Source organism: Macaca thibetana, chromosome 4 (genome assembly GCF_024542745.1).
Source record: "Macaca thibetana thibetana isolate TM-01 chromosome 4, ASM2454274v1, whole genome shotgun sequence".
In the NCBI taxonomy this organism is placed as follows: domain Eukaryota; kingdom Metazoa; phylum Chordata; class Mammalia; order Primates; family Cercopithecidae; genus Macaca; species Macaca thibetana.
The window spans coordinates 3652534-3674406 of NC_065581.1; the positions used below are offsets into that span (position 1 = coordinate 3652534).

At 45.6% G+C, this 21873-nt stretch overlaps 4 protein-coding genes across 10 annotated transcripts in view; 2 read left to right on the plus strand and 2 right to left on the minus strand.

Moving 5' to 3' along the window:
• LOC126952529 (tubulin beta-2A chain) overlaps positions 1-21873 on the minus strand; it is a 759189-nt gene that overhangs the window by 635990 nt on the left and 101326 nt on the right. The window contains exon 1 of one of the 5 annotated variants that reach the window (XM_050787233.1): positions 21474-21483. The exons of 3 other annotated variants lie outside the window; for them this stretch is intronic. The gene's annotated coding sequence lies outside the window, so the exon portion shown is untranslated. Of the gene's footprint in view, positions 1-13156; positions 13167-21473; positions 21484-21873 lie in introns of those variants that run through there. One more of the 5 variants, XM_050787234.1, reaches the window with a different exon arrangement.
• PRPF4B (pre-mRNA processing factor 4B) overlaps positions 1-21873 on the plus strand; it is a 908191-nt gene that overhangs the window by 612272 nt on the left and 274046 nt on the right. The window lies entirely within an intron of this gene.
• The window catches only part of FAM50B (family with sequence similarity 50 member B), a 667415-nt gene that overhangs the window by 599077 nt on the left and 46465 nt on the right, over positions 1-21873 (plus strand). The gene's annotated exons all lie outside the window — the stretch shown is intronic.
• LOC126952550 (40S ribosomal protein S27-like) lies at positions 6086-6754 on the minus strand. The gene is made up of 2 exons (XM_050787291.1): positions 6608-6754; positions 6086-6303 (listed from the first exon to the last, which is right to left on the minus strand). The coding sequence occupies exons 1-2, from the start codon at positions 6740-6742 to the stop codon at positions 6157-6159; spliced, it is 282 nt and encodes a 93-aa protein (XP_050643248.1). The 5' UTR covers positions 6743-6754; the 3' UTR covers positions 6086-6156.

Below are 21873 nucleotides of genomic sequence, written 5' to 3' on the forward strand. Positions count from 1 at the left end.
CAAATCAAAATGTCACATGTACCTCATCAATATGTACAATTATTATGTATCAGTTAAAAACTGAATACACCGGGTTCTACTCATCATGGAGATTCAAGCCCTTGAGGAAGCTGCTTGAAGACTGTGTCTATAAAGAAATGGACCACCTTAAAAACCTGGTCAAGAAACCAAGTACTTTGAAATCCACCAGTTTTAGAGTCAGAGATAAACCCCTGTTTGAAATAAAGAGTTGTTTTCAAATGTATTATTTTTAGAAGAATTCAGAACATCTAAAACCAGGTTATGTTAGAAACCAAACTTACTTGGTCCTGTCAGACACCTTGATGATCCAGTTAACAAATATTCCTAAGCTATGCTTATGTGTTCAGTTCTATGCCAGAAACAGAGATATTAGACATAGCCTCGACTCTCAAGGAATGCATACTTTAGCTGTTAAACTGAGCAAAAAAGAAGAAATACATGAGAAGCTACATAAAAATATGTGTTTGATAAAATCTAAAGAAAGACACAGAGAGAAGCTGAGATGAGGGAGTAGCTGAGCCTCATTAGTGGCTGATCATTGAAGCAGGAATCAATCAACTTCTGCTTCTGAGGGGCCAACATGAGCATTCCGAAGGCAGCACTGACTCTAAAACAAGCCTCTATGCCCCGAAGAACTACACTGTGATGTCCAGTGGCCCGCAGGCTGTTGTTCCTTTAGGTTTGTTTTGAACTTCCCTTAAAGAATAAACATAAGAAGCAGGGCCTGGTGCACACCTGTCATCCCAGCTATTCAGGAGGCTGAGGCAGGAGGATGGCTTGAACCCAGGAGTTCCAAGATGCAGTGAGCTATGATTGTACCACTGCACTCCAACCTGGGCGACAGAGCAAGACCCTGCCTCTAAAAATGAAATTTTTTAGAAGCCATAAAAATTTCTCATTCGTTCGTCATAAAAATGAAGCCATGTAAATATGACTCTTGGAAAAGAGCAGACGTTAGTGTTCAACATGGTAGAATATGGGATCTTCCATAGAGTGGCTGATGCAGTGAAAAATATATACAATTGTGGTAGTCAGTTCTGCCCCTAACATTTGTGGGGTACCAGGCAAGAGTGCACTTGGAGGCCCACACACCATAGGTTTAAATATGTAAAAGTTGCTCGCCAAACTGACAAATATGTCCATATCCTCCTGCCTTTGCAAATATACCTTCATAATGACCTGAAGACAAGGTTCAAATGTAAAACTTTTGGGCACTTTGAGGTTAATAGCACATGTGTGTAGCAGTGCAGGACGTGCCAGCTCCTGGCCTCTGGCCTGCCCCCTCCTCTTCTCACCCCAGCTCCTGAGTGGGCTCTCACGCACAGGCTCGGCCTGCTTAGACCACATGCCCAAGCTCTATGCATGACTCACAACAGCTGCCCGTCTTCACCCCTCAGGCCCGAGGGCGGTGTCACCTGCAGTATGGTGCTCCACAGGAAGACAGAGCCTGAGGAATCCCTTCATGCAGGACCTGCAAGTGAGAACAGAGCATCTTGGGCAGGAAATTTGGGGTCCCAGTTACCTGGAATGTGGTCTACAGAAAGACACACGAGCTCCAGGTGGGCACGTCCTCACTCCAGTGGGTAGGGGCTAGATTGGGGCCCTGTAAAGCCTGGGGCCAGGGCAGCGCTGCCTCTCACTGAGTCTGGGTCGGCCAAGAGCCACCATTTGTGGAATGCATTCTGTGCTGTTTTGTGTGCTTACCATGTGTTGTAATTTCCACGTCACAGAGTTTTCAGGGAGCTTGCTCAACTCAGCTAATAATGGCAGAGCCAGGATTCCATCACTGGACGGCCATCTGACTCCAGAATCCATGCTCTTCCTTGCACTGGTTTACCATTTCTCATTAAAGGCTGGGAAGCACTGGATTGGATTACCTCAGAGCCCACTCCCTTCCCAGTGATACTCTTCAGCTGTGTAAGCAGGGCAGGCCCAGCGTCACCACCTCTGCGAGGAGGTGGTGGTCCAGACAGCCTAAGTTTCAGACCTGCTGACTTACATTACACACACTCCAGACTAAGTTCTGTTACTAAACACTCCAAATCTGGGTTCGTTGATCATTTGTGAGCACAGGCTCATCTGAACTTCAGTCTTCATCTGAACTTTCTCCGGATGATCTCCCTGAGTAAATGGGAATGTTGAAATGACTCCGCCCAGGTGAACTTTTCTCTTATCCTCATGGAAATTATGTGGTTCTTTCCTGCTGCTGGCAACTCACAGTGTGGAGTAAACACATTCCCTTGGAAATGCTCTTAATTCTAGGTTTTCCAACATGAAAGTATTTTATCAAAATAATACTTAGTCTAAGCAGTGTTTTTCCTGAGTTTCAACATCTTAGCTCTATGGATCATATTTTGACTAGGGCTATGGCCCAGTGTTGATCCCATTCCTTCGTTGCTGGGTTTAGGAGCAGTAACTGAACTACTAGAAAGCCTTTTTACACTTCCTCTATGCAGACCAGCTCGGGAACTTTGATAAAGAACCTTGGGAAAAGGCAACCATTGTAGGGCTCACAGCCCCTCAGCAATAAGGCTCAATAGCCCCCAACTGTGCCTGCATGCTGCAAAGGCACATAGGATAACATTTCCCTAAATCAAATTTATAACGTATTTTCTATCCCCAATATTACTCCCCTAAGACCTAGTTAACGGGCAAAGGACTGAGTACTGGATGGTAGGATTTGGGTCAGCTGGGTAACAACCTGGCACAGTTCTAAACAGTACGCCTGCAGGGGCAAGTTTCATTTGATGGTCCACAGAGGAGCGATTTCAGTATGCATGTGTTTCCCTGGGCAGTGGCAGGATGGGTTCCTGTTTACTGTTCTCATTTGTCCAGTTGTGAAAGAGTTAGTTTCATTCTTCTTGCTTGTTAACATCTTCAGCCCTGCAGCAACTAACCTCTGGGCTATTCAGATAGTCTTGTGAGGTGAGAGCAGCAAGAATCCAATGTGGTCATTTTTAAAATTTTAATCTCAATCTTCTTTCCTTTTAGAATACTATTCAGTAACAATTTAGAGCCGTAGACCAGCACGCCTTTAGCAGAATGACCTCATGACTCGGCATCCCAAGTTGTGAGTTCTAGTCCTGGTTGTGCCACTTCCTAACTTTCACTTTGTGCCTCAGTTTTGTTAATGGTCAATTGGAGATAGAAGTGTTTGCCTCGTGTGTGTGGAGAGATGGGCAGGCATCTGAGGACCATTTCGACAGTCACAAATGAGTTAACCAAGGTGATAGGAAGGTGAGCAAGACATGGCCCCTGCTCTCAATGGAAAATCAACATGTCAATGGCTAATGATGGCCTGGTGTGTGGGTGAAAGAAATTGAGACTTTGAAGTACTTTCCATGAAAAGTTATTATTATTATTAAGCATTAATAGAGTAGCTTGGAAGGTAAGATGAACCTAGCCAGTCTGGGACTCTCAGACGCTGAATTGGCCCAAGTTAATGCCAGGCACCAAGAACAGACTCACGGTTCATCTGATGGCAGCTTCTAGGGCTGAGCTTGTGAAACACAGATCTGTGTAGTCAAGGTTTTGCCTACTCTTTTTGGAGTTGTTCATAAGCATGGTACAAAAAAAAAAAAAGATTCTGAGTTCAAATAAGTTTGAGCAATGCTGTATACTGCATGCCCCTTGACTATTAATCTTCCTTCCTTCCTTCCTTTCATAGAGTTTCACTCTTGTTGCCCAGGCTGGAGTGCAATGATGTGATCTCAGCTCACTGCAACCTCCACCTCCCCGGTTCAAGCGATTATCCTGCCTCAGCCTCCCGAGTAGCTGGGATTACAGGCACCCACCACCACGCTTGGCGAATTTTTTATATTTTTAGTAGAGACGGCATTTCACCATGTTGGCCAGGCTGGTCTCAAACTCCTGGCCTCAGGTGATCTGCCCGCCTTAGCCTCCCAAAGTGCTAAGATTACAGGCGTGAGTCACCACGCCCAGTCAACAATTTCTTATACACATTAACAGTTAAAGATTCTGGAAACTGGAAAGTTTGGCATTAAATAAATCTGTACTTTTGCTTACCTCTGTTTAATTTAAATTTGTGCATGCAAGACTTTTTCAATTCCCCTTCTATAATACCTCAGTGAGAAGTGTGCCAGAAGGCACCAGTTTGGGAAACGCTGAATGGTAAATGTTATGGCAAACATCTGAGGTGATTATAAGAGAGTCAGATAAGATTGTAGATGTGTTGGCTCAAATCTATTTCTAGTAGTAAAAAAACAAAAACAACCTAAAGCACATGACCTACAGAACGTGGGTCAGTAAATCAAAACAAAAACATATGTGATCATTGTATTATTCATGGTTTATGCAAGATGTAAATGTGCTAATCCATCCAGCACTCTATTTCAACTTTCTTATTACCTCACCTGAATATTTCTTACTTAAACCTGATATTTTATTTTAGAGCTAGATTTGAATCTGTTACTTTTACAAATTTGGGTGAGTCATGTGACCCATTTACTTCCGTCATTTAACATGAATGACAATACAGGACTATTTTGAGGATAAGGGACACTACCTGTAAAACCAGCTCCCCCGTGCATGGCACACAGCAGCTCCTTTGTAAGTCACTGCTCTCTTTTGCCCTCCAAATTGTTACTAAAAACATTTGTGGTGGCTTTATGCGAAGTCGGTAGGATTTTCAAATGAAGCTGTTACTAATTGTCCAAGGCTGTTGTAGGATTTAGGGGGAATTTTTGTTTCATGCTTCTTCGTTTGTACAGGCAAAAAAGAAAAACATAAAATTGTTGACTTCTGGTGCCACTTCCTTCTTGACCTAGGAAGGGAGACTGTGGGTGTAAGTGTGAGCTCATCACTGAAAGCTGAAGTGGTATGGCTGCCATTGTGGCTGTGGCCCACTCTGGAGCTTGGGGAGAGTCTTCTGTCTGTGGTGGCTGGCTATGGCCAGGACTAATGTCATCCAATAGGCTCACTTCCTTCATCCAGTTTTTCTTTTTACGTATGTGCTTATGTAACTTGTGGTGGAAAATTTTTGCCAAAAACCCAGAGGGAAGTGGCAATCTACTTTTGTTCTTATGGTGTCTTTGTTCTACAGAATCTCCTTTTTGAAAAAGTTGAGACCATCCATCCATGCATCCATCCACCCACCCATTCATTCAACCGCCAGCAACATCCAACATCACCATTTACTAGCACACCTACTGTGGAGTAGGCTATAACGTTCCTACCCTCGTGGAGCTTATTGTCCAGAAGTGGTGACTTTAGCACTCAATGGAGGGCCCACACATTGCTATCTGTAGGCAACCATGAGGGACATTTTCTTAAGTGAACAGCAGTCTGGTATACAGCATGACTAAATTGTAGCTCTTGTCTGAAAATCTCAAAATGCACTTTCAAGAGAATAAATGAATAAAGATTGGCTACCTATTAACTACTGCTGGTCACTTAGACTTTTTATCTCCATCTACCAAGCAAAGTCTGGGGTCTGAGATCCTCTGATACGTAAGAAGTGATCTCTGCTTTCAAACAGGTGCAATTGTCAGCTCACACTCACCTTTCAAGACATGTGACTCTAATGCAATATGGTTTTGTTTTACAAGGCCTAAAGCCTTGAAAGATGCATTCACTAAAAAACAGTGAAAAGTGTCCAGGCTTCTGGTCAATCCCTGTGGGAAAAACCCATGACCAGGACTCACTGTCGTCCTGAAACATTTCCTGATTAGGGTGTGATAAGTACAAACCTTCTGGATACAAGAAAAAAAAGACAGACCTGTGGCAACAGCAAAGGATGGTGGGTGCATTGAAGCGTCAGGCATGAAGTGCTTAGTTCCAGCAGCTATCTCATTTAATGCTCCCAATGACTCTATAAAGTTGGTTGTATTTCCCGAAGAGGAGACTGAGGCTCAGAGAGGTCAATTAATTGACCAAGAAACCAGTCCGGCTATATCTGCCTTCTAGTGTATTGCCCTTTTAAGCTGTGCTACATGGCATTCTGTTTGGAAGCTTGAATATGGCAGCAAAGGCATCTGATGGATTAGGCAATTGAGCTATTGTACCCCAATCCCCTAACTTCTCTACAGCTACAGTAGCTACCTACTTTTTTTTTTTTTTTTTATCCAAAATGTGTTTATTGAGATGGTTTCCCACTCATCTTGATTCAGAGTGCTTTTAGTGCTGCTTCCTCCTAAAGGAACATCCTTCTGTAAGCCTTGCTTTTCCTCCTGTAGGCTGGCAGAGGACAGTGGAGCAGCCAACACACAAGACTACCGCTTGTACATGGCTAAAGACCGTGGTGATTTTGGCCGGGCACGGTGGCTCAAGCCTGTAATCCCAGCACTTTGGGAGGCCGAGACGGGCGGATCACGAGGTCAGGAGATCGAGACCATCCTGGCTGACACGGTGAAACCCCGTCTCTACTTTAAAAAATACAAAAAACTAGCCGGGCGAGGTGGCGACGCCTGTAGTCCCAGCTACTCGGGAGGCTGAGGCAGGAGAATGGCGTGAACCCGGGAGGCGGAGCTTGCAGTGAGCTGAGATCCGGCCACTGCACTCCAGCCTGGGCGGCAGAGCGAGACTCTGTCTCAAAAAAAAAAAAGAAAAAAAAAAAAAAAAAAAAGACCGTGGTGATTTTATAGCATCCTGGGCATTTCACATCCATGAAGAAGGAATTGGGGCTCTGCACCAGGCGTTTCTTCTTGTGTTTCCTATTCTCCCCTTCTGGAAAGGAAGGAAGGAGATCCTTTGCGAGAGGCATGTTCTCGTGTGGGTAGGTTGTCACCGCTGGAAAGGCGCACCCCTACTTTTCTGCAGCAGCAATCATCTGTCTTCACCCCATGGGGTTGTGGATTAAGAAGCCTCCGGAGGCTCCCAGGTGGCTCTGTCCTTTACCAGCTGGGTGGCCATCGAGGGACCACTCCCAATCGTTAGACCTCAGTTTCCTCAGTTTACCAAAAAGGAAATAATACTACACTAAAATGAAAACATAACAATAAGGAGCACTGGGATAGGAGGGGAGAAGCTTCAACCTGAGAGTAAAGACAGACCTGCATTTGAATCTAGTGTCTGCCATTTACAAGTTATGTGACCTTGGGGAAGCTCCTTAAATTCTTTAGTCTTCAATGTCCTCATCTGACAAATGGAAAAAACAACAATACCCTCGGGGTGTTTTGGCAAGGATTAAATGAATGTACGTAAACACCTAGCGCAGTGACTGGAAGGCTGTGATTACTCAATGAAGTTAGCTACTGTTATTACCCAGGTTGACCAACTCAGAGGGCTGTTGTGAAGATTACTCTATTGTGTTACTTATCATTAGTGGTGGCAGTGGTTGTGGCTGTAATGAGTGTTTACTATTAATATGTTTTTGTGTGTGGTTACATGCTTGAAGAAGGGCCAAATGACACAGCTATATCTTACCCTGAAATACATAGATCTCAACCAAATATCCCTAGATCTCAGGAGCAAAAACTATGAGATAAGAGCAAGTTCACCAAGAGTGGCTGTTACAGGTGAAGTAAGCGTTTGAAGAAAATATTGGGCCTTCCCATAACACAGTTGATCCTCGCCCCCGGCCAGTGCTGGTACTCACCAGCATTTATTCACAGGCCAAGGATTTGTGTCAATCATTTTGGCTGGAAAAGTGTGCCAAAGAGACAATCTGGACATCAGGAAAAGAACAATGCAGGATGGTGGTGTTTGGGTAAGGCATCACAGAAGCTCCAGGCCCACAGCGGTCCCTGCTGGAACTCCCCTGGTGTGCTCAGCCCTCCAAAACCAGACAAAAATGCTCTGCAAGGAAATGAAGTTCACAAAACAGGCTGGTCTCTCTCTACAATGGGTTTGCCAATTGTGGCCCGCATGGAGACCATTCCTTTTCCCATGCCCATGGCAGTCATCACTAACCAATGATGTTACTCTTTCCTGCTGAGCCCAGACAGAGTTTCAGAATCCTTCCCAACAAAGCACACCTGGCACATGCTACTGAAAGATCAGCATTTTCCTGCAGGATGAAGTCTAGTGGTAATCTCATTTCATAATATCCACCTAGCAGTTTTCCAGCAGTTCTAAAAATGGTGGCAACAGCAGGCCCTACTGGTTTCCTACTAACAGAGACTCACCTATTCTTGGTCTTTCTTGGCAGAGTCTACCTTGCACTATGGAGGCTGAAATGTCAAGTATTCCATTCACCAGTCTCCTCTGCAATTAGGAAGGTTACATGGCCTATTCCTGGTCAGTGAGATACAAGGGAACTCTTTCTATATCACTCTGGTGATCATATTTTTGCTGATAAAAAGAGATGTGCAAAGAGAAACATGACTCTTGGAACTTGCATATGTGAGGCTGTAATGTCTAGAGCTGTGGCCATCATCTCCTAACCATAAGGACCTAAGCCTAAAGGCAAAAGTCTGTGCTCTATGGATGGTGGAGCAAAAAGATAGAAGGCATCTGGATTTTTTTTTTTTTTTTTTTGAGATGGAATCTCACTCTGTTGCCCAGGCTGGAGTGCAGTGGCATGATCTTGGCTTACTGCAACCTCCACCTCCCAGGTTCAAGCGATTCTCCTGCCCCAGCCTTCTGTGTAGCTGGGAGTACAGGCATGCACAATCATGCACGGCTAATTTTTGTATTTTTAGTAGAGCTAGGGTTTCAGCATGTTTGCCAGGCTGGTCTCAAACTCCTGACCTTAGGTGATCCACCCGCCTTGACCTCCCAAAGTGCTGGGATTACAGGTGTGAGCCACTGTGCCCAGCTGGGATCTGGATCTTTAAGAATATTCTTTGTCACTAAATTTACCAAATTTGGAACCACCTACTCCTGGACTTCTCATTATGTGAGAAAATAAGCCATTCTTATTAGGTCAATTTTAGTTGGATATTTATTTATTTATTTTATTTTTTAAGATGGAGTCTCACTTTGTGGCATGCAGTGGCACGATCTTGGCTCACTGCAACCTCCACCTCGAGGGATTCAAGGGATTCTGCTGCCTCAGCCTCCCGAGTAGGTGGGATTACAGGCATGCACCACCATGCCTGGCTAATTTTTGTGTTTTACTATAGACAGGGGTTTCACCATGTTAGCCAGGCTCATCCTGAACTCCTGACCTCAAGTGATCCACCTAGCTTGGCCTCCCAAAGTGCTGGGATTACAGGCGTGAGCCACTGTGCCCAGCCTAGTTGCGTATTTTATTACTTGCAGCCAGAAGCATTCTCACTTGATTTGAATTCGTTTTCTTATGTTTATGGAATCCGCTACCTTAAATAGCAGAGCACACTCCTGGTAGCAAAGCTATTGATGCCAATTGCTCACTTTTTCAGCTTCCTATGCAATTCAGAATGGGCGTATTATGTAAGCTCCACCAATCATATGCACCTATGCCAAGCCTTGCTTAAGAAGCTCATAGCATATAGAAATAGAGGTGGTACACAATCCGTGCTAGTGAAGGAGCCAGGAGCTATGTCCAGCTTCCGCAGGCAGTCTTGATAGCGGCTCTGGCTGCAGCTGCAGCTGGAGTCTGGTGATGTCCAATGTCAGGAGTGCCGCTAGTGTTGGCAATGCCCTGCGGCATCACTGGTGGCATTATTTGGAGTGGGTAGGGGAGGGATTTCCTGGGTGCGTTACTTCCAAGCCTGGCTCTCCATCCTACCAAGAGAATTTTTGAGCTTCTCAATGTCCTTTTAATCAATCCCCGTCTTGTTTAAAATAGCAAAATTGGTTTCTGTTGCTACAACTAAGAATCTTAACTGATAACTCATATCCAATGGCAACTATGGATGACACCATCTGAAAGAAGTCCTTCGTCAGCAAACTGCTCGCTTGCCATCTCATTTGAGTGCATAAACAGATACATCTCTAAGTCCTGGTGTGTAAAAAATTGGAACATTTTTACTTTTATTAATTTGGATTTCCATGGTGAGGAAGGTATAAACTTAACAAAATTGTTAAAAGAATCCTCCAGAAACACACATGAGACAATTTTTTCTATTTCCTGGAAGGAAACAGGAGCTTAGCCTCTGTCTTTTTTGCGGTTGCTCAGTGTCCACAGTGACGCAGTTACCATGGTAAGAGCTTCCTTTTGAAAGCATAGTGGAGTCAGCCCATTCAGAACGTGTTCTAGCAGGCATGTGATTCTTTCCTGCTTCCATAGACACCAGTTTCATTGTAGGCTCTGTGTATTGTTGTCTTCTTCCTGAGACCTTGGGTTGGGGCCAGCAGAGTAGGTTTTAATAACAGCTGTTTCTCTCCTGATTCTTTTTTGATTTCTTTGATACATGAGGCTGCGAGTGAAGACTTACATCACATGCCAAAGTGACGTGAGAGCCAGGAGCAGAACCAAACCTCCTCCTGGAAGATTCTGATGCTATTTAGGCCTTGAGGGTAGACCAGATGGCTGACACTGACCCTGGAGCTATTCAGTAGTCTGTAGATGAAAACTGCCATAGGCTCACTTGCCTCAGATCTTAATTTCCTGTTACTCTTCTCATCCTTAAACCCTTTCTTCTTTAGTTAGTCAATAATAATAATAATAATAATAATAGTCACCTTTAATTAGTACATACTATCAACCTTCCCACAAGCTATAGGCTTTATATACATTATTTCATTTAACCCTCCTATCTCCTCTGCCAGGTAAGTATTATTACCCCCATTTTACAGATGAGAAAACTGAGATGCAGAGGGGTTAAGAAGTTTACATAAGGTCCCTTTGAGAGGTTGACATTATTTGTGATCGTCTCCTATGTCCATGCTTTATTTCCTAGACAGACTCTTTGAAAGCAGGAACCAGGTAACGTTGATGAGTCTCACACCCACAGTGTTAGAATGCCCTGATTTGTATCATTGGCCTATTTCCATTGTGTAAATACGCCCATCATCACTCATTTCAAGCTACCAGTGTGAACTCACTGGGAGCAGATGTGCACAATGGGCTCCCACAAGCCAGGGAAAGCCAGCTATGGCACCTTGCTGGCCCCTGAGATATGCAAAGATATCTAAAGGGTCTAGCCCCAAACTCTGCTTGTCTGTTTGGGTAGGATTTTGGCTCTGGCATTCTCTAATAGTTGTTAAAAGCATAGTACCTTGGAAGAGTTTGCTAATGAGGGTGGTGGATACTTCACCCAAATCTTACTCTGTGCCCTCTCAGGGTAGGACACTCAAGATTTGTGCCAGTCCCAAGGGGGACACACCCCTCTGCAGGAGGTGATGTTTAGGCAGAGGGAAGCTGTGTGACCCTTGGCATCCCTTCTAAATAAAAGCAAAACAGCTAAAACAAAGCCTTTTTGCTGTGATTTGGAGTAATAAGGTGAGGAATTTCTTCTAAGAATGATTAACCATAAAGGCATGCAAAATATGTCTGACCGAACACAAAGTTTAATGATATCGTATTCTTCCTGCCAACGACAGACCTTTTCATCATTCTCTTATGTCTGAGATGCTCTTGTTTAAATGAAAACAAAACTCCTCTTGTTTAAGATCTGATCACACTTACCACGCTTACCCTCACCAACAGGAAGGTGTTTTAAAATACTTACGGTAAGAGATGCTGGATTCTATGTTTCTAAAACAAGTGTGCTTAGAACAACAAGTAAATATGTACATTATGTGGTTAGGAGGGTAACGGATTTCTAGTTCTTAGTAAATCTCCAAAGAGTTCCAAATCTCTTAAGGTAATGAAATTGGAAATTATATTTGGCAGCTCAGTCATAGAATGACCTCATAGGTACGCATGCTTAGATTAGAGAACTCATTCATTCTTTCAACAACATTTTATTGAATGTCTCTTAGGTGCAAGACACTCCGTAAGGGTCTGGGGATATAAAGAAGAGAAAAACCCAGGCCGATGACTGGGGATGAAGTGGCTAAGGGATGCTTCCAGGGGTTGGCAAACCACAGTCTGAGGGTATAAGCCAGCTGCAGCCTGGGGTTTACTGGAGCGTGGCCACACCCGCCACTTATGCATCTGCTGTGGCCACACCCACCACTTACGCATCCGCTGTGGCCACTTCAACTCAGGCACCCAGTTGAGTAGCAGCTGGGACAGAGACCGCTTGTCCACAAAGCTTAAAGTACTCACTGGCCCTTGAGAGAAAGAGTTTTGCAGCCTCTGGTCTGAGGAGGAGAGAGAATGTAGGCCCATGCTATGGTGCTACGGGGAGCAGAGATGAGGAGACAGAGTGGGATGAACTTTAGAAGGTAGAATCTGTCAGGCGGGGAGCAGAGTGTAGGACCAAGGATAATACCCAAGTTGTCAATGGGACTTGGAGGGAGAGCCCTCTGCTTCCAGGCCACTTCCTTCCCACCCCGTGAGCCCTGGGTACACAGCACGCCCAGCATTTCCTGCTTCCTAACAGAGCAAACTATTTATATGCTTCTCAAAAAATCCCTTTATTTAATGTGAATTTTTTTCTCAGAGGTCTTGGGACAGTAAGTCTAAAATGAACACCTCTCTTTTTAAAAGTAACAGTTTATTGGAATATTGTCAACTGCTTTATCTAATGCTGCCATAGCAATCAAGGTGAGGCCAGCCACTTAAAGAAAATAGAGCAATATTGAACTCGGTAAATTAAAACCTGTAATTGTGTTTTTCATCATCATTATCATGACTGTACTAATCCAAAATAAGGCACTATCGGATAATTAATCTTTCATAGATAAAAATTTAACAAAGCAGTAGCTAGGTTACTTGACAGTAAATCTTTGCTTTATTTCTTTATCTTGATTAGAGAAATAACGATGGGTTAGGCTAAAGGCAGGTGAGTCAGTCTGCTAGGGGAAAGGTGACCTTGAGGATTTGTTAACTGTTAACCCACCCAGAGGTCCTAAATGTCACACACTTCATGAATTATGCCACAGGAAGCTCATCAGTGCCAAACAACCTTATTAATGACTATTTGACCCAACAAACATGACTGAGGCCCTCTGGGTGTAGGCACTGCTGTGCCCATGCTCTGCCCTGGGGTGGCAGAAATACCAACAAGACCAACCACTGCCCTTTAACGAGCTCACAAACCAGTGTGAGAGGATGGAGCTTCCATAGGTGTTCCAAGAAGTCAAATGTAATCCCTTTTTAGTAGAGGTGGAACCATCCTGACAGCTAGCGCTCTATCTTCCCATCACGTCTTCCCAATGCTCCTGCCAATAGCAAGAGTCTCCTCCTGCCTCCCTGGCCCTGCCCCCACTAAGTGATTTGAATGGAAGCTGATGCCAAACACAGAGCTCTTTCCCATCCCCGGGCCCCACTCTGATGCCTCCGTCCTGCCCCTGGGCTCCTTGGTGAATGAAGTTTGATCCCTGCCTCCTGGCATCGCTGCTCTTCCCACAGTTTGGTTTTGAGACCCATGAATTGCCCATATTTGCATAAATTAGTTTGAAGTTTCTGGCCCTTGCAGAACAATCCTTACGAATAAGAATGTGGCCAAGAAAGCCCAGGAGAGGGAGCGGCCATTTCCAACCGGGGGCACTGGAGAGGGTTTCTGAGACAGAGGCGGAAGGGCGTGCCCAGCAGCAGGTACTGCTCATGCAAAGGCCAGGCAGGGTATGGCGGATTTGGGGAGCAAGGCCGTGGCTGATGCAATTGGTATCTATTTGGGGGAGAGAAGGAGGCCACAGCTGGAGAGGAAGAAGAAAAAGAAACACAATTTAAAAGCCAGAATATCTGTGATAAACTTAAACTCCCCAAGTCAGAGGTCAGGAGTGCCATCGTTTTAGCCCTCCTTGGGTACAAATTACTCTTCGAGCAAGTGGCAATCTTAGGGCAGCATTAGAGAGCAGAATGCCATGTTCAGCTGGTTTTTCTCTCTCCTTTCTGACCTCTCACTTCTTGGTATCTCTGTAATTAGGGCTTGCTCACCTGTTTCTGATTGCCGGTGTCAATGACAAGATATCTGGGAGGAATAAGCTGTTTAACATGCACTCTACTCTGAAATAGAGTATTTTTGTTGGGCTTTAATTTGCCTGTGGCTGCTGCTGACAAGTTTTTAAATGTATATTCTGGGTCTGGCCCTTGAAATATAGAAGCTACGTGAAAGCCACATTTTGTGTGTGCTGCTCACAAATGAATGCACTCCATCCCTAAACGTGAAGACCTCTCAGATCTTTGAAAGAAATGAACTCTCTTTGTCTTTGTTAAAGCGGGAGATCTTAGTAAAAAGTATTGCATAGGGCCGGGGGCGGTGGCTCATGCCTGTAATCCCAACACTTTGGGAGGCCGAGGCGGGCGGATCACGAGGTCAGGAGATCGAGACCATCCTGGCTAACACGGCGAAACCCCATCTCTACTAAAAATACAAAAAATTAGCCAGGCGTGGTGGCACATGCCTGTAGTCCCAGCTACTCGGGAGGCTGAGGCAGGAGAATCGCTTGAACCTGGGAGACAGAGGTTGCAGGGAGCCGAGATTGCACCCCTGCACTCCAGCCTGGGTGACAGAGCGAGCCTCCGTCTCAAAAAAAAAAAAAAAGAAAGAAAAAAGTAGCGCATACGTTTTGAAGGCAGCTTCTGAAAGTCTGAGCCTCCTACACGTGGCTACAACAAAATACAGAAGCCAGGAGCACACCTAGGACCTCTCTGCACTATTTTTGCATCTTCCCCTGAGTCTGTAATTAATTTCAAGATAAAAGTTTTTTTTAATGGGGCAGAGTCTGCAGTTAAATACATATGGAAACTGCCGGACACTGTATCAACTGCTAGAGACCCACAAACCACAGGACCATTCTGAGAGTTCTGAGAGGTCCTGCAGCAAAATAACAAGATTCTTTACTGGGAGTAACAACTTAGTACCCCCTTTGATATGTTTAGCTACACGCTGCAGAATTGAATTGTTGGTTTTCTCAAAGAGGTCAGTTTTTGAGAGGCCAAAATCAAAGCCTGGAGAGGCCGTGGGCAGAGATTAGAATTCACGCAAGGGTTCTGGGCTGCCTCTCCTGAGAAGTATGTTTGGAGCCTGCCAGCCCTGCAGTGTGCCAGGCATGGAACCTCCACAGGCTCAGACACCTAGCATTCCTTCCCGTTATAAATGATGCTGTTGGTGAGGCCTGCAAACACTGGCCTGTAGTATCCTGGAGGTCAGAGGGGTGAGAGTGAGCCCAGCCCATGTGCAGGACAGTGAGGAGGCCAGAATGACCAGGGCAGAGAGGGCAACACGCTGGGAAAGTGATGGAGATAGGAATCCGTCCAGCGCTAATTGTGTACTATGCAGTGAGGCACTTGCAGGAATATGACAGCTGCTGGCCTTAAGCAGCCTAATTGGCATCTAATTGGTTGGAAATATTGGGACAGATTAAGCCAGTACACAATGAACTATATTACAAAGGAGAATATGAATGCCCTAACATGCCACAAAGATCCAAAGAGAAGGAGTCATAATTGTTTGGGGCAGAACTATTCTAAGAGGCTCCTTGGAGGAAGTGGTGTTAAGGAGGGTCTTGAGGAATGAGTAGAATTTCAAAGGCAATGTCTGTATTGTATCAGCTCAGACTACTACCGACTGCAAGGAATGGAAACCCCAACTGACAGGGTTCACCCAGTTAAGCATTACTGCTGTTTGACCATATCATAGGAAGTCTGGAAGTCAAGGGACAGATCTTAAAAACAGGCTAAGAGATCAAAAGCCCACTCAAAAGATTATGTGCTGTGCAACTCCATTTATATGCCGTTCTAGAAAAGGCAAAGTGATAGTAACAGAAAATACAGAGCAGTGGTTGCCAGGGCCTGGCAAGGCGTAGTAGTGGAATGACTATAAAGGGGCACCGGGGACTTCTGGGGGGGTGATAGAAACTGAGAAAGAAAAGAAACCATTCCTCTGAGGAACGTGAGCCCCTTTAAATGGTCGGGTCCAGAAAGACACTGAAATGTGACAGCAGCCCCGTATGCTGGACATGCCCTATAGTGCAACAATGCATAGCCAATCACTAATCAATGTTATTTCTGTAAACCAATGAGAATTCCTAACAAACAGCTTTGGTAATTGGCCCCTCTCCTGATTCATCCTTTTTTCTTTTGAGACCAGAGTCTCTCTCTGTCGCCCAGGCTGGAGTGCAGTGGCGTGATCTTGGCCGACTGCAACCTCCACCTCCTGGGTTCAAGCGATTCTCCTGCCTCCACCTCCTGAGTAACTGGGACTACAGGCGCCCACCACCACGCCCAGCTAATTTTTTGTATTTTTTGTAGAGACGGGATTTCACCGTGTTACCCAGGATGGTCTCAATCTCCTGACCTCGTTATCTGCCCTCCTTGGCCTCCCAAAGTGCTGGGATTACAGGCATGAGCCACCACGCCCAGCCTGTCCTTTTTTAAAAAACAAAAGCAAGAATAAAACTCAAGCCTCTCTGTGTTCTCTGGAGCCCTTCTTAATGTGTCTGGGGCTGCAGTCCTCAACCTTGGCCCGGATAAATTCTGTATTAATTTTGCCTCAATTTCTTTCTTTAGGTCAATAGAACATTCTATATGTTGGTTGTGATGGTGGTGACATCACAGTACATTTGCCAAATCTATAGAACTGCACCTTTAAAATAGGGTAAATTTTTATATATCTCAATAAACCTATTTTTTATTTACAAAAGAATATGTATCCATTGAAAAAAAAAAAAGAAAATGAAATAAAAATACAAAAAGCCCAAAAGAGGAACATTAGAATTCCCCCCTACCCCACAATGTTGAGGTCTATCCTTTCAGTATTTGCTATAATCTAATTGGGATTATGCTGTCCATGTTTTATAATCTTTTTTTAAAACTTAAGTTTTAGTGTCTTAGGAGTACCCCACCACGTGAATATACCGAAAGTTACTTAACCAGTCCCCATTTTAAGGGAATTCATCATTTCCATTTTTTCCTGATACAAATAATCCTCTGCTGCATCAGTATCCATAAGATTAGCGAATCGTGCATAGACCCATAATGTTCCCTAGTTGGTGTATTTGGTGAAAAGGTGTGACACTTTTAGGACACTTTTTTTTGAGACAGAGTCTTGCTGTGTCACCCAGGCTGGAGTGCAGTGACGTGATCTTGGCTCACTTCAACCTCTGCTTCCCAGGTTCAAGCGATTCTCATACCTCAGCCTCCCTTGTAGCTGGGATTACAGGTGTGCACCACTGTGCTTGGCTGATTTTTGTATTTTTAGCAGTAATGGGGGTTTTGCCATGTTGCCCACACTGGTCTCGAACTCCTGGCCTCAAGTGATCTGCCCGCCTCAGCCTCCCGAAATGCTAGGATTATAGGCATGAGCCACTGTGCCTGGCCCTTTTAGTGACTAAGACACACATGTCTTGGCACACGTGAGTGTCATATCATCCCTCTTGGGAGATTCTATTTTTAAGTCATTGCAACTCGTGAAGTCGCGTCTCAGGAATGCAGGAGCTGGGCGAGCTGTGGAATGTTATGTGAGGAATATGTCCAAGTTTCTTGAAAGTTTTACAAACTGCTTCTAAAGGCAATTTCAGAAGGAGGGATCTTCAGGGCTGCTCTGAAAAATCAACAAACTAGGTACACCAGCTTCACAAGACGATGACCTCTTTGAAAAACAGTTCTCATGTAGACAGAGAAATCCCATACATTTGCTCTGTAGGAGAGGAAAAAAACAATTTTCTCTGCCCTCCTGAGTCTTAGCTGGGGTGGACTCCTGTAACAAAAGACAGATTAGCAAGAGAAAAACAAGCAGACGCTTACTAACATGTGTGTCTCATAAGCACAGGGAGATACCCAGAGACATGAGTAACTCTCAAAGAGGTGGCTTAGAGTTCAGGCTGAAATACCATCTTCACCCGAAACAAAGAAGGCAGGGTGTAAGAGGAAGTTGTGAGGATGGACCGGGAAAAGCACAGGAAACAGGGTAAGATTTGCCATACAAATTTAAACCTGTGCCTTCTCCACTGATGAGAGTCTCTTGATAATTTACAGCCATTTCTCCTCCTGGTGCTGAGAGGGGAGCACGCTTACAGATAGGGATTTCCATTTCAGGTATACATTTCCCCTACAAAAGGGTAACTTCTCTGTTTTCAGAGCTTCTCCTGTGTCAGCAGTTTCTCAAAATAATTCTTACGCCAAAAAGACATATTTTAGGGCAGCCTAGTCTGGTCTCCTACAGTCATGTTTTGATGGGGGTCTGTAGCCCCTTTGTTAATATGTCAGTATTAGATTGCTGCGCTTTCATCTTGGATAGGTGTGTCCATGTGTATTTTATATAGGAATGTGCACTGTGTATGAATTACTAATTTACATAACGACCGTAGCACTTGTCCTCACGTGATGGGAAAGGGGTGCAGAATCTTCTGTATTCACCGGCACACCCTCATTATGACTCAGCACAGGGCACAGAACCCACCCGTGCAGGAACTGCTCATCTTACCTGCGAATCACTGGGCCTCACCGGGCTTGTGCCATCACCACCTGGGATGAGTAACCTGGGAGTTTTGTGTTTTTTTTGTGACGGAGTCTTGCTCTTGTCACTCAGACTGGAGTGCAGTGGAACTTTCTCAGCTCACTGCAACCTCTGCCTCCCAGGTTCAAGCAATTCTCCTGCCTCGGCCTCCTGGGGACTACAGGTGCGGGCCACCACGCCTGGCTAATTTTTGTATTTTTAGTAGACACAGGGTTTCGCCACGTTGGCCAGGCTGGTCTTGAACTCCTGACCTCGTGATTCACCTGCCTCGGCCTCCTAAAGTGCTGAGATTACAGGGGTGAACCACCGCGCCCAGCCCTTGGGAGTTTTAAACTCCTGCGTGTCAGCCCCCAGGTGAGCTGTTTCAGGGCAGGGCTGCTTCTTCCCGGATACTTGGATTCATTTCCCGTGGCTGCTGTAACACGTTACCACCAACTTGGGTGCCTTAAAACAACAGAAATTTCTCATCTGGTATTTCTGGCTGTGAGAAGTCTAAACTCAGGGTGCTGGCAGGGCTGAATGTCCTCTGCAGGCTCTGGGGAAGGGTCTGCACCACGGGTGTCTCCCAGCTCCTGGGACTGCTGCCAGTCCCAGGCACTCAGCTTGCAGCTTCCTTGCTACAGTCTCTGCCTCCGTCTTCACAGGCTGCCTTCCCTCTGGACGTGTCTACCTCTGTCTCTTCCCTTTGTGTACGGACATTCATCGGTCACATCGGATTAAGGGCCTGCACGACTCTAGTGTGACCTCAACTTGATAACATGGTCAAAAGCTTCATTTCCAAAGAAGGCTGTATTCACAGGGGCTAGGGGCTAGGGCTTCAACCTACCTTTTTAGGGGGACACCATCCAGCCCACAATAATGACTTTACTTTGTCTCAGCTAAGCCAGCTTCTCACGATTACTGTTCATAGCCAAGAAATATTATCATAAAACACACATTAAATGTCAGCCTCTATTTTTTTCTTTTTTCTTTCTTTTTTTTTTTTTTTTTTTTTTTTTTTTTTAGACAGAGTCTTGCTCTGTCACCAGGCTGGAGTGCAGTGGCACGATCTCAGCTTACTTCAACCTCTGCCTCCCAGGTTCAAGTGAGTCTCCTGCCTCAGCCTCCCAAGTAACAGGGATTACAGGTACACGCCACCACACCCAGCTAATTTTTGTATTTTTAGTAGAGACGAGGTTTCACCATGTTAGCCAGGATGGTCTCGATCTCTTGACCTTGTGATCTACCTGGCTCAGCCTCCCAAAGTGCTGGGATTACAGGCGTGAGCCACCGCACCCAGCCAGCCTCTTGATGGACTGTAAAAATCATTCATTCTCAGCTGGGGGCAATTTTCCCCTTAGGGGTATTTAGCAATATATGAAGACACTTTTGGTTGCCAGGATTGATTGGGAGTGGTCGTGGTGCTACTAGCTCTAGTGGGTAGAGGCCAAGGACACGCTCACCATCCTGTTATGTCCAGGACAGCACTCACAGCATGGAAGCATGTAGTCTAAAGCGCTGGTGGCACTGCAATTGAGAAACTGATGTTAACTCAAACATCCCACGTTGGTTAGCACTTCAACATATCTTGTAGGGGGACGTAGTTCAATCTATAACAGATCTCCCATTTAATTTTATTCTGGCCTTACCCCAAGTTAGACATCTGAATCATTACAGTGATGATAGATGGTTGCTCAAATGCAAGGCAGTTTTACTTGGGGGGCATGGATGAAAGCTAGATGTAACAGGAAATGAGAAGCCTCTATTTTAAATATTGAATCTGTGTTAAAATCTTTTTTTTTTTTTTTTTTGAGATGGAGTCACTCTGTCGCCCAAGGCTGGAGTGCAATGGCGTGATCTCAGCTCACCGCAGCCTCCGCCTCCCAGGTTCAAGCAATTCTCCTGCCTCAACCTCCCGAGTAGCTAAGATTATAGGAGCGTGCCACCACAGCCAGCTAATTTTTTATATTTTTTAGTAGAGACAGGGTCTCACCATGTTGGCCACGCTGGTCTTGAACTCCTGACCTCAAGTGATCCACCCGCCTTGGCCTCCCAAAGTACTGGGATTACAGGCCTGAGCCACCACACCCGGCCTAAATATTGAATCTTAATCACTGATTTCTGTGAACCCCTGCAGCAAACAGAAACACTAACAGTGCTGGGAGCAGATGTGTAGAAAATGTCCAACATCGTGTTGTATAATTAGGAAATGCCACTTTATTAGAAAAAATGCCGTGTTCCGTGAAACTGGGGGCTGCTTCTGTTTGTTCACGGCAGTATCACCAGCTCTTAGAGTGGGGACTGACACACAGTAGGAGCTCAATAAATCCGTTTTGGGTATTGGGGGAGGAATTTTGAGGAAAATCCTTACCTCAGAGGCTTCGCCCTTTACTACTCAGAACGGAAATGACTGCAGCTCCCTTTCCAGGACGTCATGGAAGTGGTGTTTACAAGCATGAATTGCTACATGTGCAGATGACAGAGCAGAAGCATGCACATGTATGAAGAGGACAAAGTATTACTCAGATCGCACATGAACATACACATAATTAGACAGTGTCCACCTCTGTAAACCTCCTAAGAGAATAGTGAAGAGGACACAGGCTGAAAATGGGAAGTCTGAGCAGAAGGACCAGACAGTGCCTGAAGGAAGACGATGTGTAGCAGTAAGAAGGGCTGTTTGTGAAGCCAGGACCAGGGTGCAGACAGGGGCTCAGGAGGCTCCACAGCCACCACCGCAGCCAAGGTGGTGCTCCGGGCCATGCCGTCTGTCTTCCAACTCCAGCTGGTCTGGAGTCCCTCTCCTCCACACCACACTGGGAGGTGGTCTCCTTTCTTCCTGCCCAGCACCTTTATGTTCTTTAACTCAAAAGGCGGTGGAAAGACAAGACAAGGGCCCTCAGAGAGACCTGGGGAACTCGGAAGCCTTTGACTTTGTTCTCAGTAATTCTTAGTCGGCCTTGGGTAAATCTGTCGGCAGCAAAGTCCAACACAGCAGAGATAACTTTCCCACTGTGTCAGGCGAGGCCTTTACGCGCTGGGTGTTTCAAAGCAGGGCTGGGACAATCCCTAGGAAGGCACACAGGGGACAGCCCTGCCTCTCACAGCCTGTCCAGCAGCCCCCACTTGCTCCTTGGGCCCCCGTTGCTCACGCCAGCCGATGCCAGGTCTTAGGACACCCGCCCCCTTCCATTCTGTCACGTCTAAGGCGTCTGACCCAAACACTAACCTCCCCCGGAGTCAGGAAGACTCCGCTCTAGGGACACAGCTGACCACGGCCCAGGCAGGAGCGGCCGGTTCAATCTCGTGTCCTCTGGGCTGCAGTCTCTGCCTCAGCGGCTTCCTTGGAATCTCACCCTCCCAAGGGAGTCCCACCCCACGGGGGCTTCTGAGCCCCCTTAGACTCAGCAGGGCTCTAAAAACAGGGGCTGAAGCATATTAGAGTTTTGCTACAAGTAATAATAACAATAAATGTAACCCTAATTATGGGCCTACCACTGTTCTAAGAACTTTACACACAGCCGGGCGTGGTGGCTCA

What these genes read in the sequence shown, in the direction of transcription:
- LOC126952550 (XM_050787291.1), bottom strand. Translation starts at nt 6,742, where the DNA reads ATGCCTCTCGCAAAGGATCTCCTTCCTTCCTTTCCAGAAGGGGAGAAT. An exon ending in GATGCTATAAAATCACCACG is followed by an intron (nt 6,304 to 6,607) that starts GTCTTTTTTTTT and finishes TACAGGCTTGAG; the next exon opens with CCACCGTGCCCGGCCAAAAT.